General features: G+C 36.6%; 1 protein-coding gene across 7 annotated transcripts in view; it reads right to left on the reverse strand.

Moving 5' to 3' along the window:
- CDC42BPA (CDC42 binding protein kinase alpha (DMPK-like)) overlaps positions 1-17,075 on the reverse strand; it is a 298,104-nt gene that overhangs the window by 66,062 nt on the left and 214,967 nt on the right. For all 7 annotated transcript variants that reach the window (XM_010852881.1, XM_010852884.1, XM_010852883.1 and 4 more), the window contains 2 exons: positions 14,085-14,190; positions 1,681-1,805 (listed from right to left, as the gene is read on the reverse strand). In XM_010852881.1, coding sequence (XP_010851183.1) covers positions 1,681-1,805; positions 14,085-14,190 — 231 coding nt within the window. The remainder of the gene's footprint in view (positions 1-1,680; positions 1,806-14,084; positions 14,191-17,075) is intronic.

A 17,075-nucleotide genomic window follows, 5' to 3' on the forward strand; every position in this document is an offset into this window, starting at 1 on the left:
ATGAAGTCTTATATACAGCATGTTTGTTTTATTTTAAAAATGTTAATTTGACCAATGGAAACATTTACAATTCTGCATGTGACAAGTTTCCAAAATCTTGTGTTAGCATTTTTTAATACACCAGATTAAAAAACCAGAAACAGCTGAGACTTTTAACGTTTATAAGCTTGCAAAGAATATCATACTTAACTTTCAAATAGTTTAGAACCCTGAGAACAGTGAGTATATCTTTTACTTTTAGCCTATTAGGTATTTAATAATTTGTTATCTAATGTATTAGTCCAGTTCTAAATAACAGCTTTAATGCAGATTGACTTCCTGTATTCTTGATTTTTTCTGCATATTTCATTTGAATGTGAAATATGCAGAAAAATTTCATCTTCATCCTTTCTACTAACCCTTTCCAGACAGTCCATAATTATAGCTTCTTTCCTTTACTAGAACCACTTCCCATTCCATCTCAATTCATCATGCAATCACTTGAAAAGATCAGTGGTCTAGGATTGCAGGCTTTGGCTAAATCAGTTTTGTCTTCTATAAAGTCATTTTCACTAACATCTTAGATACAAATTTGATTACATAATGATGGAGTTACAAATGAAGAGTCATAATGTTTGATGTATAAGCAAGGTTAAAGATTATAGCGATTTTGCTTCAGAACTGCAGTTTATGACAAGGATATCAATTAAATATTAAAGAACCATTAACTGTACTATTTGGAACACAACCAAACTTCCACAATTTGGGCATTTTCCTTCAGATATGCAGTGAATAGTCACATTCATAAGCTAAAGCTGAGTTAACATAAGGGTTCTACAGATAAATCAGTATCAAAATACATGAGTCAACTGGGTAAGATTATTTAAAAAGACAGTGTTTATTCACTTATGATTTCATTTAAGAAGGAGAGTATTAATCTAATATAAGCAAGGAAAAAATGCTTAGAGAACCAAAATAAGAGCATGATAAACTAAAATTCTCACCAAATTCTTGGTCTATAGATATATGAAGAAACCAGTAGTTGTTTATGTAAATAAAACATCAATAATATGCTGAAAAAGTCAGAAAGTTAAAAAGCATAAAAAGTTAAGCTACCTATTTTCATTAGAAAATACAATCCCTATTGGATTCAACTTTAAGTATTATAAAAATATACAGATTTTTACAAATATCAGAACAATCATTTAATGAGTTAATTAATATGAAAGTCACTAAGGTAATTATCTCAAATTAAATCCTATGGGCTTAAAGAACAGTTGATAAAACTAACTGTAACCATTTAATGTCTTTAAAATGCCAGATGTGAATTAGTCTGTTTTAATTATGAAAAAGGTGAAGGCATAACATCTTTAGCTTCTAAAATTTTCTCCAGGCTGTTTCCTAAAATAAACACAAATACAGGAATTTTGGTCTTAGAAATATTGATGGCTAGCAAATGAGTTTCTTCAGTTCTATAAGAACTCTCTTCAGAGAGAATAATATTTTCTTTCTTGGAAAGAAATATCAGCTTCTAATGAAACTGTAAAAGCTGATATGGAATATCTGACAGTTAAGGAAAAGCAGAAAAAACAGAAAACATAGAAGAAACACAGACTAATAATAAATATTCCTCCTGGAATTCATACCAATTTGACTATATGGCCAAAAATCAGCCACAAAACACATTTAAAGAGTACTCACCACTGAATTATTTCTGTGATCTGAGCCTCCCAATGAGCAACCGATTCCTTCTTATCTGCTAGATCTTTGACCTCTTCTTCTAACTGCTGGTTGCGTGCACTTAAGTTCTCACACAGAGTAGTAAGCTGAAAGGCAGTTTCAAGATGCTTAAAGAAGTGTGACTTTTAGGAACAGGACTCAGATGCCTCTTGTTAAATTTTGTAAGTCAAAAGTGCTTATCTTCCTGATTTCTATTGTGATGCACCCCCTGGTCACTGAATTTGGAAACATCAAGTACTCTGAATTCTCCTTCTGCCTTTGCTTTCCCTTCACTCCCTATATTAATTGGTTCCATTTGTGAACATTTTCCATTTGCCGGGAAGAACTCCCCAATTCTGCTGGTAACAATATCTCTCGTTTTTTTTGTCTTAAAATATCTCTATGTCATCTTCTTTAAAAAAAAAAAAACTTATAATGAGTTTCAAGTATATACAAAAATGAATAGAAGAGTATAAACAAATTCCCATGAACCCATCATTAGCAACTTCAACAGTTATCACCTTAATGTCAATCTTATTTCATTTGTACACCTGTCTTCTTACCCCCTCCTCCAGTATTATTCTGCAGCAAATACCAAACATCATATAATTTTATCCATATATATTTCTGGTGTATCTCTAGAAAATAAGGCTCTCTGTTCATAACCACAATATTATTATTATATTTAACAAACTTTCTTATATAGGTAGTCTTATATATGCCAATGCCAAGTCACTTCAGTCATGTCCGACTCTGTGCGACCCCACAGACAGCAGCCCACCAGGCTCCCCCGTCCCTGGGATTCTCTAGGCAAGAACACTGGAGTGGGTTGCCATTTCCTTTTCCAATGCATGAAAGTGAAAAGAGAAAGGGAAGTCGCTCAGTCGTGTCCGACTCCTAGCGACCCCATGGACTGCAGCCTACCAGGCTCCTCCGTCCATGGGATTTTCCAGGCAAGAGTACTGGAGTGGGGTGCCACTGCCTTCTCTGAGTCTTATATATAGGTAGTCACTATTCAAATTTCCAGTTGTCTCAAGATATCAAAAGACTTAACAGCGTGTTAAACTGAATCGTACCAATAAGTAAACATAACATAATGGTTGCTCTGTCTTTTAACATAACACAATGGTTGCTCTATCTTTTAAGCCTCTCTTACTCATATGGCAACCCACTCCAGTACTCTTGCCTGGAGAATCCCATGGATGGAGGAGCCTGGGGGGCTACAGTCCATGAGGTCGCAGAGTCGGACACGACTGAGCGACTTCACTCACTCACTCTTAGGTTCTGGAGTACTCGTCTTGGGTAGCTGTTTAACAGAATACCATAGTCTGAGGGGCTTAAACAAGAACTATTTATTTCTCCTGGTTCTGGAGGCTGGGAGGTCCAAGATCAAGGCATCCGCAGATTCAGTGTCTGGCAAGGGCCCACTTCCTGGTTTATAGATGGCCACGGGATGAGGGAGTTCTGTGGGGTCTCTTGTATAAGAGCACTAATCCTATTCATAAGGGCTCTACCCTGATTGCCCAATCATCTCCCAAAGGCTTTGTCTCCAAATAGCACTACACTGGTGACTAGGTTTCACATCTGAGTGCTAGAGGAACACACTTAGGACACAGAAGCTCCCTTCCAACACTTTAAATTTTCATGTAATTTATTTGTTGAAAAAAGTAGGTTGTTTGTCTTATAGAGTTTTCTATACTCTGAATTTTTGCTTTCATTTTTGAAAGACATTTTCTGCTGTATAAAATATTTCAGATTGGCAGTTATTGTCCTTCAGCATTCCTTTATTTCTGGGTTCTGTTCCTTTTCTGTTGGAAAGACAGCTTTAAGTTTAGCTGTTGCTCCTTTGAATATAACATGTCTTTCTTCTCTGGCTGCTTCCTGGATTTTCTTTGGTTGTTCTGTTGTAGTTCAGCTGCTCAGTCACGTCTGACTCTTCGCAACCCCATGGACTGCAGCATGCCAGGCTTCCTGGTCCTTTACTATCTCCTGGAGTTTGCTCAAACTCATGCCCATTGAGTCAATGATGCCATCCAACCATCTTATCATCTGTTGTCCCCTTCCCCTCCTGCCTTCAATCTTTCCCAGCATCAGGGTCTTCTCCAATGAGTTGGCTCTTCGCATCAAGTGGCCAAAGTATTTGAGCTCCAGCTTCAGTATCAGTCCTTCCAATGAATATTCTGGGTTAATTTCCTTTAGGATTGACTGGTTTGATCTCCTTACTGTCCAAGGGACTCTCAAGTCTTCTCCAGCACCACAGTTCAAAAGCATCAATTCTTCGTCAATCAGCCTTCTATATGGTCAACTCTCATATCTGTACATGACTACTGGAAAAACCATAGCTTTAACTATACAGACCTTTGTTGGCAAAGTGCTGTCTCTGCTTTTTAATATGCTGTCTAGGTTTGGTTGCTGGTTTTTGCAATTCTTCCATAGTATGCCTGATAGGGATTTAATTTCCCTTTAGGGTCTGTGACATTTCTTGAATTTGTAGCTAAATATTTCTCATAGGTTTTGGAAAATGGTGGGCTATTAACTTTGCAAATATTGCTTCTGCCACAAACGTTCTCTCTCCTTCTGGGAAAGCAAATATTTTCTGTCAGATTTTTTTCATCACATCCCCTATGTCTCTATATATACCTTTTTTATATATTTCTGTGCTTTAAAACGTATTGATATATCTTTACTTCAGCATGGAAAGTTTATTTACCCTTTCTTTGCTTCTTTCCAATCTACTGTTAAAATTTTCTGTTAGGTGTTTCAATTATTTTATTTTTTACTCTTAAAGATTTATTTGACTTCTTTGTATAGGTTCCAGGTGTCTGCGGAAATTCTACATGTCTTCTATTTTCTTTACTGGGAATTGTGTAGGTCTGTTTAAACTGACTAGTTTTCCTCTCATTTTTTATTTTCTGACTTAATATTTGGTTGCTGTTATATTTTTATGTCTTGGTTTTATTAGGTTGTTTTTCTTGGTATGCATTGTAATTACTTACTGCATGCCATGCACACCAAATGAAAATTTTAAAGATGATCTGAGACTCTATATAATATCTTCCTCCAGAGAGCGCTTACTTATACTCTGGCAGGCAACTAAACAAAGACAGATGAAGGACTGAATTACTTAAAGGCTGGGTTTCAGTCACTGAGTGGGCTCTTCTCTTTTTGGTTCATGCTTATTATGAAAATGGAGTCTTTTCAATGACCTTAATTGAAAGCTTGAATTGATTATCAAGGATCCTGCATTGATATTTAGTTTTTAATCTCTCCAAACTCGTGATAATACTGTGGAATAGTGTGCTCAACTTCCTGGATTCTCAGTGATAGCGTTCATACCAGCGAATCCTCAAGTGGCAATGATGCTGGGCTCATCTCTCAGTTCTACTCCTTTCTGTAGGATCTGGGTCAGTAAAGTCTAGGCTGCCTTCCTATTTTTCCAATGCCTTCTTGCAGATGAATACTGTAGGCAAACATTTCGATGTTGGGCAAAACTAATACAATATTGTAAAGTTTAAAAATAAAATAAAAAAAAAGAATACTGTAGGCAGTATTCCTACTGTATTAAAAAAAATTTTTTTTTTAAATCCATCCAGCTTTATAGTTCTTGGTGAGGTGGTAGTGGTAGGTATGATGTAAGCTAATCTGTCACAGAAGCAAAACTTCTTGCTTTATTAAGTTTTTAAAAATCCATGATAAAATATTTGCATGTAATTTTTACTTCATGGCTACATTTTTCTGATAAACGGTCTCACTCTGCCATTAGTTATCACTATTCCTTTCTCCCTTTCTGGTATGTTTATAGTTTATTTTTGATTACTCAGTTTGAAGGAGGTGAATTTATCCTAGAACAATTATTAACAGGTTTGTGAAGATGAGAGGCCATGGGATGATTAAATTTATGTCAACTTGACTGGGTCATAGGGTGCCTAGACATCTGCTTACACATTATGTTGGTATCTCTGAAGATGTCTCTGGGTGAGAGTAACATTTGAATCAATTGACTGAATAAAGCAGATTACCCTTCCTAATGTGAGTGGACCCTATTCAATCAGTTGAAGGCCTGAAAAGAAGAAAAGGCTGACTCTAGTGAGTAAGAGGGAACTGCTCCTGCCTGACTGCCTTCACGCTGCTTGCACTTGTCTTTGGTCTCTTACTGAAACAGTCGCTCTCCCTGGGTTTGGAGTCTTCACTAGCTTTTGGACTAGAATTACACCACTGGTTCTCTTGGTTCTTAAGCCCTTTGGACTTGGACTAAACTGTCTCTCCAGCTTACAAACTGCAGATCTTGGAACACAACTTAGCAACTAAACAACAATAATAATCAAGTGAGCCAATTCCTTACAGTAAACATTTTTATACATAATACATGTGTGTGATTATGTGAGTGTATGTATATAAGGGTGTGTATGTGTATATAATCTCTGTTTTTTTTTTTTAAATTCAGTTGACTTACAGTGTTGTGTAGTTTCTGATGAAATCACATCAGCAATGATTCAGATAAATCTATATCTATCTATAGAGAGAGAACCTTTTCCATATTCCATTCCATTGTAGCTTATTACAAGATATTGATATTTCCTGTCCTATACAGTAGAATCTTGCTGTTTGTATATTTTATATATAGTAGTTTGTATCTTTTAATCCCAAACTCCAAATTTATCCCTCTCCTGTCCTTTTCCCTTTGGTAACCCTAAATTGCTTTCAATGTCTACGAGTCACTTTCTGTTTTGTGAATAAGTTCATTTGTATCATTTTTTAAGATTCCACATATAAGTGATATTAAATGATATTTATCTTTCTCTGTATGACTTAACTTCACTTAGTACATAATCTCTAAGTTCATTCATGTTGTGGCAAATGACATATTTCATTCTGTTTAATGGCTGAGTAGTATTCCAGGAAAAAAAGAACGAAATGATGTCATTTGCCACAACATGGATGGACTTAAAGATGAACACTAAGTGAAGGAAGACAGACAGAGAAAGGCAAGTATCATATGATGTCAATTGTATGTGGAATCTTAAAAAATGATACAAATGAACTTATTTACAAATTTTCTAATGGCTGAGTAGTATTCCATTCCCTTTCATAGATCACAACCTTGTCACGGAGAAGGGGTTTGCATAGCTCAAAGAAGCTATGAGCCATGCTGTGCAGGGCCAGCCAAGATGGGCATAATAAAGAGTTTTGACAAAACGTGGCCCACTGGAGGAGGAATGTCAAATCACTTCAGTAGTGCCTAGAGAAAACCCCATGAACAGTAGGACAAGGCAAAAAGATACAGGGCAATTACTAATAGGTCCAGAAAGAATGAAGTGGGTATGCCAAAGTAGGAACAATGCTCAGCTGTGAACGTGTCTGCTGGTGAAAGTAAAGCCCAATGCTGTAAAGAACAATATTAGATAGAAATCTGTAATGTTAGGTCTGTAAATCAAGGAAAATTGAACATAGTCAAGTAGGAGATGGCAAGACTGAACATGGATAGCTTAACAATCAGTGAACTAAAATGAACAGGAATGGGTGAATTTAATTAAGATGAACATTATATCTACTCCTGTGGGCAAGAATCCCATAGAAGACATGGCGTAGCCCTCATAATCAACAAGAGTCCAAAATGCAGTACTTGGATGCAGTCTCAAGGCAAAGCATTCAACATCACAGTAATCCAATTCTATGCCCCCACAACCAATGCCAAAGAAGCTGAAGTTGAACAATTCTATGAAGACCTAGAAGACCTCCTAGAACTAATACCAAAAAAAAAAAAAGATGCCCTATTCATCATAGGAGATTAGAATGCAAAAGTAGGAAGTCAAGAGATACCTGCAGTAATTGGCAAGTTTAGTCTTAGAGTACAAAATGAAGCAGGGCAAAGGCTAACAGAATTCTGCCAAAAGAACGCACTGGTCATAGAAAACACCAACCAGACATCTTGGAGTGTGAAGTCAAGTAGGCCTTAGAAAGCATTACTATGAACAAAGCTAGTGGAGATGATGGAATTTTAGTTGAGCTATTTAAAATCCTAAAAAATGATGCTGTTAAAGTGCTGTACTCAATATGTCATCACATTTGGAAAACTCAGCAATGGCCACAGGATTGGAAAAGGTCAGTTTTCATACCAATCCCAAAGAAAGGCAATGCCAAAGAACGTTCAAACCACCATACAATGGCACTCATTTCCTATGCTAGCAAGGTAATTCTCAAAATCCTTCAGCAATTTCAGATGTGAACCAAGAACTTCAGATGTATAAGCTGAGTTTTGAAGAGGCAGAGGAACTAAAGATCAAACTGCTGACATTCACTGGATCACAAAGAAAGCAGGTGAATTTCAGAAAAATATCTACTTCTGTTTCATTGACTACTCTAAAGCCTTTGACTGTGTGGATCACAACAGACTGGAAAATTCTTAGAGAGATGGGAGTAACAGACCACCTTACCTGTCTCTTGAGACACCTGTATGTGGGTCAAGAAGCAACAGTTAGAACCAGACATGGCACAACGCACTGGTTCCAAATTGGAAAAGGAGTAACAGGCTGTATACTGTCACCCTTCTTACTTATGCACAGCTTACATATGTACTTCTATGCATAGTACACCACGTGAAATGCCAGGCTGGATGAACCACAAGCTGGAATCAAGATTGCTGGAGAAATATCAACAACCTCAGATATGCAGATGATACCACTCTAATAGCAAAAAGTGAAGAGGAACTAAAGAGACTCTTATGAGGCCAAAAGAGGAGAGTGAAAAAGCTGGCTTGAAACTCAGCAGTAAAAAACTAAGATTATGGCCTCTGGTCCTATCACTTCATGGCAAACAGAAGGGGAAAAAAGTAGAAGTAGTGACATATTTTATTTTCTTGGGCTCCAATTTCACTGTGGACAGTGACTGCAGCCATGAAGTTAAAAGATGCTTGCTCCTTGGAAGGAAGGTTATGACTAACCTAGACAGCGTATTAAATAGCAGAGACATTAGCTTGCTGACAAAGGTCCATATAGTTAAAGCTATGGTTTTTCCAGTAGTCATGTACGGATGTGAAAGTTGGACCATAAAGAAGACTGAGCACTGAGAATTGATGCTTTTGAACTGTGCTACTAGAGAAGACTCTCAAGAGTCCCTTGGACTGCAAGGAGATCAAACCAGTTAATCCTAAAGGAAATCAACCCTGAATATTCATTGTAAGGACTGATGTTGAAACTGAAGCTCCAATACTTCGACCACATGATGCAAAGAGCCAACTCACTGAAAAAGACCCTGATGCTGGGAAAGATTGAGGGGAAGAGGGGAGGTGGGTGGCAGAGGATAAGATGGTTAAATAGCATCACCAATTCAATGGATTTAAATGTGAGCAAACTCTGTGAGATAGCAGAGAATAGAGGAGCCTGGCATGCTGCAGTCCATGGGGTTGCAAACAGCTGAACAGGACTTAGTGGCTAAAGAACAACAAAGTATTCAATTTCATATATATCAATATATACCACATCTTTAACTATTCATTTGTTGGTGGACATTTAGGTTGCTTCCATATCTTAGCTACTGTGAACAGCACTGCTATGAACAGAGGTGCATTACCTTTTCAAATTTGAGTTTCTCCAGATTTATGTTCAGGAGTGGGATTGCTGGATTGAACTCTATTTTTAGTTTTTTAAGAAGCCTCCATCCTGTTTCCCATAGTGCCTGCCACTATCTACATTCCCACTAACACTGTAGGAAGGTCCCTTTTCACCATATCCTCTCCAGCATTTATTCTTTGTAGACTTTTTGATGATGGTCATTCTGACTGGTATAAGGTGGCATCTCATTATAGTTTTCACTTGCATTTCTCTAATAATTAGCAGTGTTGGGCATCTTTTCATGTGTTTGTTAGCCATCTGTATATTTTCTTTGGACAAATGTCTATTTAGGTCTTCTGACCATTTTTTGATTGGGTTTGTTTTTGTTATTGAGTTATATGAGCTGTTTGTATATTTTGGAAATTAAGCCCTTGCTGGTTGCATCATTTGCAAATATTTCTTTCCCAGTCCACAAGTTTGTTTTTTTTTTTTTTTTTCATTTTATTTATGATTTTCTTTGCTGTGCAAAAGCTTTTAAGTTTAATTAGGTACCATTTGCTTATTTTTGCTTTTATTTCTATTGCTTTGGGAGACAGACCTAAGAAACTACTGCTATGATTTACATCATAGAATATTTTTCCTATGTTCTCTTCTAGTATAGTATCATGTCTCACATTTATTTTTTTCCCATTTAATTGCCTTGGCACTTGTGCTGAAAATCAATCAACTCTAATATGACATCTTATTTTTGGACTCTACTCTGTTTTGTTATAGCAAGGTTGTTGTTCAGTTGCTCAGTCGTGTCTGACTCTTTGTGACCCCATGGACTGCAACACACCAGGCTTCCCTGTCCTTCACCATCACCAGAGCTTGCTCAAACTCATGTCCAATGAGTCGGTGATGCCATCCAACCATCTCATTCTTTGTCATCCCCTTCTCCTCCTGCCCTCAATCTTTCATAGCATCAGGGTCTTTTCCAATTGGTTGGCTCTTTGCATCAGGTGGCCAAAGTACTGGAGCTTCAGTTTCAACATCAGTCCTTCCAAGGAATATTCAGGGTTGATTTCCTTTAGTAATCTTTTGATTACTGTAGATTTACAGTAAGTTTCAAACTTTGGTAGTGTAAACTCTTCAACTTTTATACCCACTCCCTGAAATATTTTTGCTACTTTAGATCTTTTGTATACCCATATACATTTAAGAATAAGCTTGTCACTTCTAACAAAAAAGCCTATATAATCTTTATAGGGATTTCCTTCAATCTACAGATTAGAGAACTGCAGTTCTAACAATATCCTAACAGTATCTCTCTCCATTTGTTTAGACATCCTTTAATTTAACTCAGCAATGTTTTGCATTTGTCTTCCTTTAGTTAACTCTGGGAACTCTGAAATTACTATTTTCAATAACTGTGTCCACTATGAAACTTTTTTTTTTTTGGAGAGGATGCATCAATCTCTTGATGTTAACACAGCCAGAGGTATACAGGCTGTTTTTGAGAATGTTTTTTCCAGATGCAGTGTTATCACTAATTCCCACAACACATCATTTTTTGATCACCACTGCTTTTGACAGCCCATCCAAATAATTTGTGGTTGGGGTTTCAGCTGGAGATTTGCAAGAAGAGGAGGAAATACAGATTTTTGCACTGTCATGTTACAATAGTTACAAGCAGTCTTAAATAGATTTGTTTAGTATTTGTCAGAAAAAGCTAATTTTTTCATTCTCACTAAACAAAAGCATGGGCTCTGGAGCCAGACTACCTGTGTTCTAATCCCATTCTGCCATCCGCTAGTTGTGAGATTAGGAGAGTAGCTTCACCTCCCTTTTGCCTCAGTATCTGTAAAATGCTAAGAAAAATAGGGTATACCTGAAAGATTTGTGAGGATTAAATGATTTATATAAAGTAAATTAGGAGGGTAAAAAGTAAACTTTACCTAAGTATTAGCTCATTTTGCATATCTGAGAATAAGATTTTACTATTTGTGAACTGACATATTTGGTTTATGATAATTATAAGACTACATAGGATATGGAAGAGTGCTCATGTTTTAAGTGAAAAGGCAGATTAGAAAATAAAATGTATATATGACTGAAATTATGTAATAATATGTGTACCAACCAAGAGAACCTGGAAAGGAACATATAAAAGTAAAACAGCTGTTTCAGGTTGATGAAATCATAGGTAACTTCTGTGTTGAATATTTTCCACACTTTGTGCAAGTTTGATTTTACGCAAAATAATTATTTAAAAACAAGATACAAATGATAATCTTTTCTCACCGGAAACCATTTACTTCCACTCCTTGGCACAGATGGTGATTTTATTTGCAATAAGTTACCTTTAATAGAAACTTTGAATACAGACTTCTGAAAATATCAATAAGGTTTTTTCTATTTAATTTTTAATTTTTACTTTTGAAGTTAAAAAACCTGACTGTAAGAACCTATTAGTTATCTAAGTTTCAAAATTAACACACGAATTGCTTTTTGGTGTCTATATCTGAAGTTGTGTTGAGAAGGAATTCGGTTCTCTTCCAGCTGGGACAGCTGGCGTAGCAATGGCAAAGGTGTTCTTTGGTTATTTCTCTTGGGGAAAATGTTCCATGTAATCAAACAAACAAAAATAAATAAATGGAAAGAAAGAGTGAAAATACGCAGCGGGCTGAGTAAGAAGGAGAAAGACAAGTAAAGCTAAATACGAGGAGCAAAAATACAGAAGAGGTTCAAACAGAAGAAGACCCAGATCCTCCCCTCTCAAGGAATAAATATTTCCTTGTTATCATTTGTCATTGAATACTCTCCAACCATTATGATTTGCTGTCAAAGTTCTACTCACATTCTCTTTCATATCTTTCAATTTAGCAAGACAAGGTAATGCTCTATTTTTTTTTCTTTTTTTAAATTTTATTTTATTTTTAAACTTTACAATACTGTATTAGTTTTGCCAAATATCGAAATGCTCTATTTTTTATAAAATTAGGAGATAGGTTTTTATCTTTCAGATCTCATCAAAATCAAAAGAGTATTGTTTAAAAATTATTTCTAAAGATGTGTTTCTGGTAAGCTCACCAGAACATTATGGTTAATCATGAAATAAAGCCAAGGGGTGAATATAAAATTTGATCTATATTCAATCTGATTATATCACAATTCAATTTTTATTCAACTATAATACCATCTTTTACTAGGTCATTTGCTTAGAAATTCTATATGAAGTGGCTTTCTAAGATTTAATTATATTTCTTACCTCAAGATAACTCTTAACAGAATCTTAAAATTCTGTCTTGTAGACAGAAATGATTGCTCAATTTTGCAGTCATGATACAAGTCCATTCAATAACAATTATGTGACTTATTTGGATAAAATTTAAATCATACTAGTTTTTAAAGATACATTTATTTTATTTTGGTTGCACCGTGTCTTTGTTGCTGCGTGCAGGCTTTCTCTAGTTGCAGGGAACGGGGGTTCTCTTCGTGTGGTACGCAGGCTTCACACTGCAGTGACTTCTCTAGTTGTGGAGCTTGGCTTCTAGGTGCACGGGCTTCAGTAACTGTGACTGGGTGGCCCTAGAGCACACAGGCTTCAGCAGTTGTGACTCACGGACTCTAGAGTGTGGGCTCATTAGCTGTGGTGCACACACTTAGCTGCTTCACAGCATGTGGAATCTTCCTGGACCAGGGGTCGAACCTGTGCCCCTGCGTTGGCAGGTGGATTCTTATCCACTGAACCACCAGGGAAGCCTTATTAGTTTTATTTTAGTGGAAATAACCAACAGCTATACAATAATGTTCACAAAGTATTCACAGTCTAAAATAATTCATACTACTTAGTATTTGGTCATTTTCCAGTGTTTGTATTCATCAGCTTTGCAAGCATAAAATAAACTAACAGAGTTCTTTCTCAAGTGGTTTGTAACCAAACAAGCAAAGTCATTTTTAAATGCTTAAAAAGTTGAATAATCATGGGAAATATAGTGAGAGAAATGAAAATAAACATGGAATATGGTGGAAATTAAGATAGAATGAAGAGTCTCTTTTTTTTGTGATTATTTAGCCATTGTCTTTCAATCTGTTGTTGAAATGACTAATTAAACATAATACTTTGGAAAATATTAGAACTCATTATAAAGGACAATTATCCAAACCTTATTTATAAGTAAGTACAACCATTAAAATTGCAGATTAACATTAGGATTTTCACAGATGCTAACAAATCACACAGAAATGCAGAATGATGGCAATTTAAGAAAACTGAGATACTAATTGGAAAAAGATTCCTTTAAGTATTTTAAATTTTTTCATAAATCTGGTTGTTGTAATCTAGATTTAGTCTATAGTTCAGCCCTTTGTGCTAGGGTTTAGACAGAGTTGGTTTCTTTGGCTTCTTACATACCAATGGTATTATTTCTAGCTATTTCAGTTCTCCATCATGAATAAGATCAGAGTTGTCAAAATTACTCTAGTTTGGCTTAATTGTTCCTGTCCTTACCAAAGGCAGGCCCTAACTTAGCTAACCATTACATTATAAGTGATGAGTTTGAAAGAAAAGAGTAAAAGGGATGGAAAGTGAAATAAAGAACAAGGGCTCAAAAAATACTGGGACAAAGAACAAGACAAGGTGAGCCAAGTCCTTTCTCCAGAAGACTCTTGTAAAGATTGGTAAAATGAAACATTGGCTGTACACAGAAGCAATCTTTGATATAAGAAGAAATATTAAATTAAAATGTACATCAAATATAAAATTATATCTACAACTACTATGGCAGTACTGAACAATCTAGCATGTGTCAATAAACATTAAAAAAAAAACATAAATGAGACTGAATCACTCACCTTATCAAGCTCACTTGTCAGTTTTTTATTTTCTTCAGTTAGTAACACTTTTTCTCGTTCATACTGTTGCTTGAACTCATTTTCAAATTCTTCCCTTTCACTTTGACTAATACAATTCAAAATATGCAAGAAAAAAAGGAGTTGAATTAAAAGTAAAATAATGGTATTGTATCATATGCTCTATTCTGAAAAACCACTATATCTCAATTGCTCCAAATCCCAATCCTTTCCCTTAAAATGAAGAAATCTCAATCATTTCCTTTTAATTAATAAATAGATTTCTCTGCTTAATAACATTTATTTTGTTGTTCATTTGAAAATCTGAGGAAGACATCCTGATTATGCTCTCCTTATTTAGCTGTGTATATGCTAGGAAGTATGAGATCATGAGGAAGCAAGGGGAAAAGGAGGATACAGGGACCACAGTATGATTCTACACTCAGGTCTAGATTGCACAGAAAATTCAAGAAAACTCAAATTATACTACGAACAGTTCTCTCAATACACTCAGGCCATCCTTCCCTAATTCCTTCTTTGCTTCTTCCCTACGTACCTACCAATCTACATATATATACATATAACACATTTAATGTTATAAAACTTGTTTAGTTCTGGGGGACAGAACTGATTAACCCTTAGAGGTAAACACAATTCTACAAACTTTTTAAAAACCTCCCTTTCACTTTCATGTATTGGAGAAGGGAATGGCAACCCACTCCAGCGTTCTTGCCTGGACGGGGGAGCCTGGTGGGCTTCCGTCTATGGGGTCACACAGAGTCGGACACGACTTAAGTGACTTAGCAGTAGCAGCAGCAAAGGAGACAGGGGAATCAGTTTTTGAATACTGAACTGAAGTGTAGAGAAGAGCCTTATCTCTACTGCAGTTTGATGGAGAAAGTTGGTTAGCAGCAAATAAATTTAAAAGTGAAATAGTTCTGGGTAATTCTATAATTGCTTCCAAGTCAACAAAGAACATAAATAATGGTTGATTTAAAAATGTAATCTTAAAAATCCCTTTATCACTAAATTATTGAATATAAATTAAATTATAATTATATGATTAACTTCTAGAAAAATAACCATTTTGTGTCCAAGCAAATGTGTCACTTTATTATCTACAATCAAAATGTGAAATTCAGTTATGTTTAGAATCTTTCTAGATTCAGAAGCAACAAAAACAACAACTTAAAAAAAATATGAAAAACTACAAAGATGCATTCTTTCAGAAATACAAGTAGATGAAAGTAAATTGAGTAAAATTTCTATAAAGGGCTTCCCTGGAGGCTCAGTGGTAAAGAATATGCCTGCCAATGCAGAAGACATGGGTTTGATTTCTGGCCTAGGAAGATCCCACATGCCTCAGAGGAAGTGAGTCCATGCACCACAACTACTGAGCCTGTGCTCTGGAGCCTGGAAGCCACAGCTACTGGACCCACGTGCTGCAACTACTGAAGTCCAAAGGCCCTGGAGTCTGTCCTTGGCAACAAGAGAAGCCATTGCAAGGAGAAGCCCTCACACTGCAACTGGAGAGTATCCTCTGCTCACCGCGACTAGAGAAAAGTGCACAGCAATGAAGACCCAGCACAGCCAAAAAAATTTTTTCTATATAAAACCATTTTTGTTTTTTCCTATTAGCATTAAACATAAGTCTCTGCCATACTTAAACAAAATAAACAAAAAGGAAAGTTAAAGTGTTACTCAGTCGTATCCAACTCTTTGAGACCCCATGGACTGTAGCCAACCAGGCTCCTCTGTCCATGGAATTCTCCAAGCAAGAATACTAGAGTGGGTTACCAGTCCTTTCTCCAGGGAATCTTCCTGATCCAGGGATCGAACCCGCATTTCCACCATTGCAGGCAGATTCTTTACTGTCTGAGCCACCAGGGAAGCCTTTAAAAATGTGCTGAGGGTCTACTATGATGGCAGTGGTTTAGTCACTCAGTTGTGTCTGACTCTTGCAACTGCATGGACTGTAACCCACCAGACTCCTCCATCCATGGAATTTCCCAGGCAAGAATACTAGAGTGGGTTGCCATTTCCTTCTCCAGGGGATCTTTCCAACCTGGGGAGTGAACCTAGGTCTCCTGCTTTGCAGGCAGTCCCTTGCATTGCAGGCAGATTTTTTGCCAACTTAGCCACTTTCCTGGTCTTCCTGTTCACTGGTAACCACCTTGAAATCTTGAGACTGCCATATTCACTTAACTCATTGCCTAATTTTTCTTCCCTATGCCAAAATCTGGCTTCTGCTGCCATCACCTCAAAAAAAATGCTGTCTCAAACCTATTGTTCCAAACTGTTATTATATCCAATCTACTGGCTACCTTTGACACTGTCACCATTTCCCTCTCTTGAAATGCAGTCTTCCTCTGGCTTCAGTGATGCCCACCTTCCTGATTTCTGCCTACATTTTGACTTTCTAGCTGTCTTTGTGAGCCCCCACCATCCCCTCCTTCCTCCACATAAATGCCAATACTCTCAGGTATTCTGTCTCAGGTGCTCAACTTTTCTTTACACCTTCTTCCTGAGCTATTGCATCTATTATATTACCTGATTTCAATTATCATCTATTATGCTGAATTTACATCTGAATCTACATTGGAGATGAATTAGAACTAATTAAACTACTCCAATCTACATTGGAGAAGGAAATGGCAACCCACTCCAGTATTCTTGCCTGGAGAATCCCATGGACAAAGGAGCCTAGCAGGCTACAGTCCATGGATTTGCAAGAGTTGGACACAACTTAGCGACTAAACCACCACTATGTAGGTTGGAAGCTTTCCTGGGTTTCAAACTGTCGACTTGATATCTCCTCAAAATTGTCTCCTAAGCACCTCCAATTCAACATGCCCAACCCTAATAACAGATAATCAAGTTACCACCAACACCACCTTCCTTTCCCTATAATCATATATTCGACTTACTCTTCTCTTACTATAGGAAAAAACACAGCTAAGGTCAACCTCTTTGCTTTTGTGCCTGCTTAAGTAC

Source organism: Bison bison, unplaced genomic scaffold (genome assembly GCF_000754665.1).
Source record: "Bison bison bison isolate TAMUID 2011002044 unplaced genomic scaffold, Bison_UMD1.0 scf7180017864317, whole genome shotgun sequence".
Classification (NCBI taxonomy): Eukaryota; Metazoa; Chordata; class Mammalia; order Artiodactyla; family Bovidae; genus Bison; species Bison bison.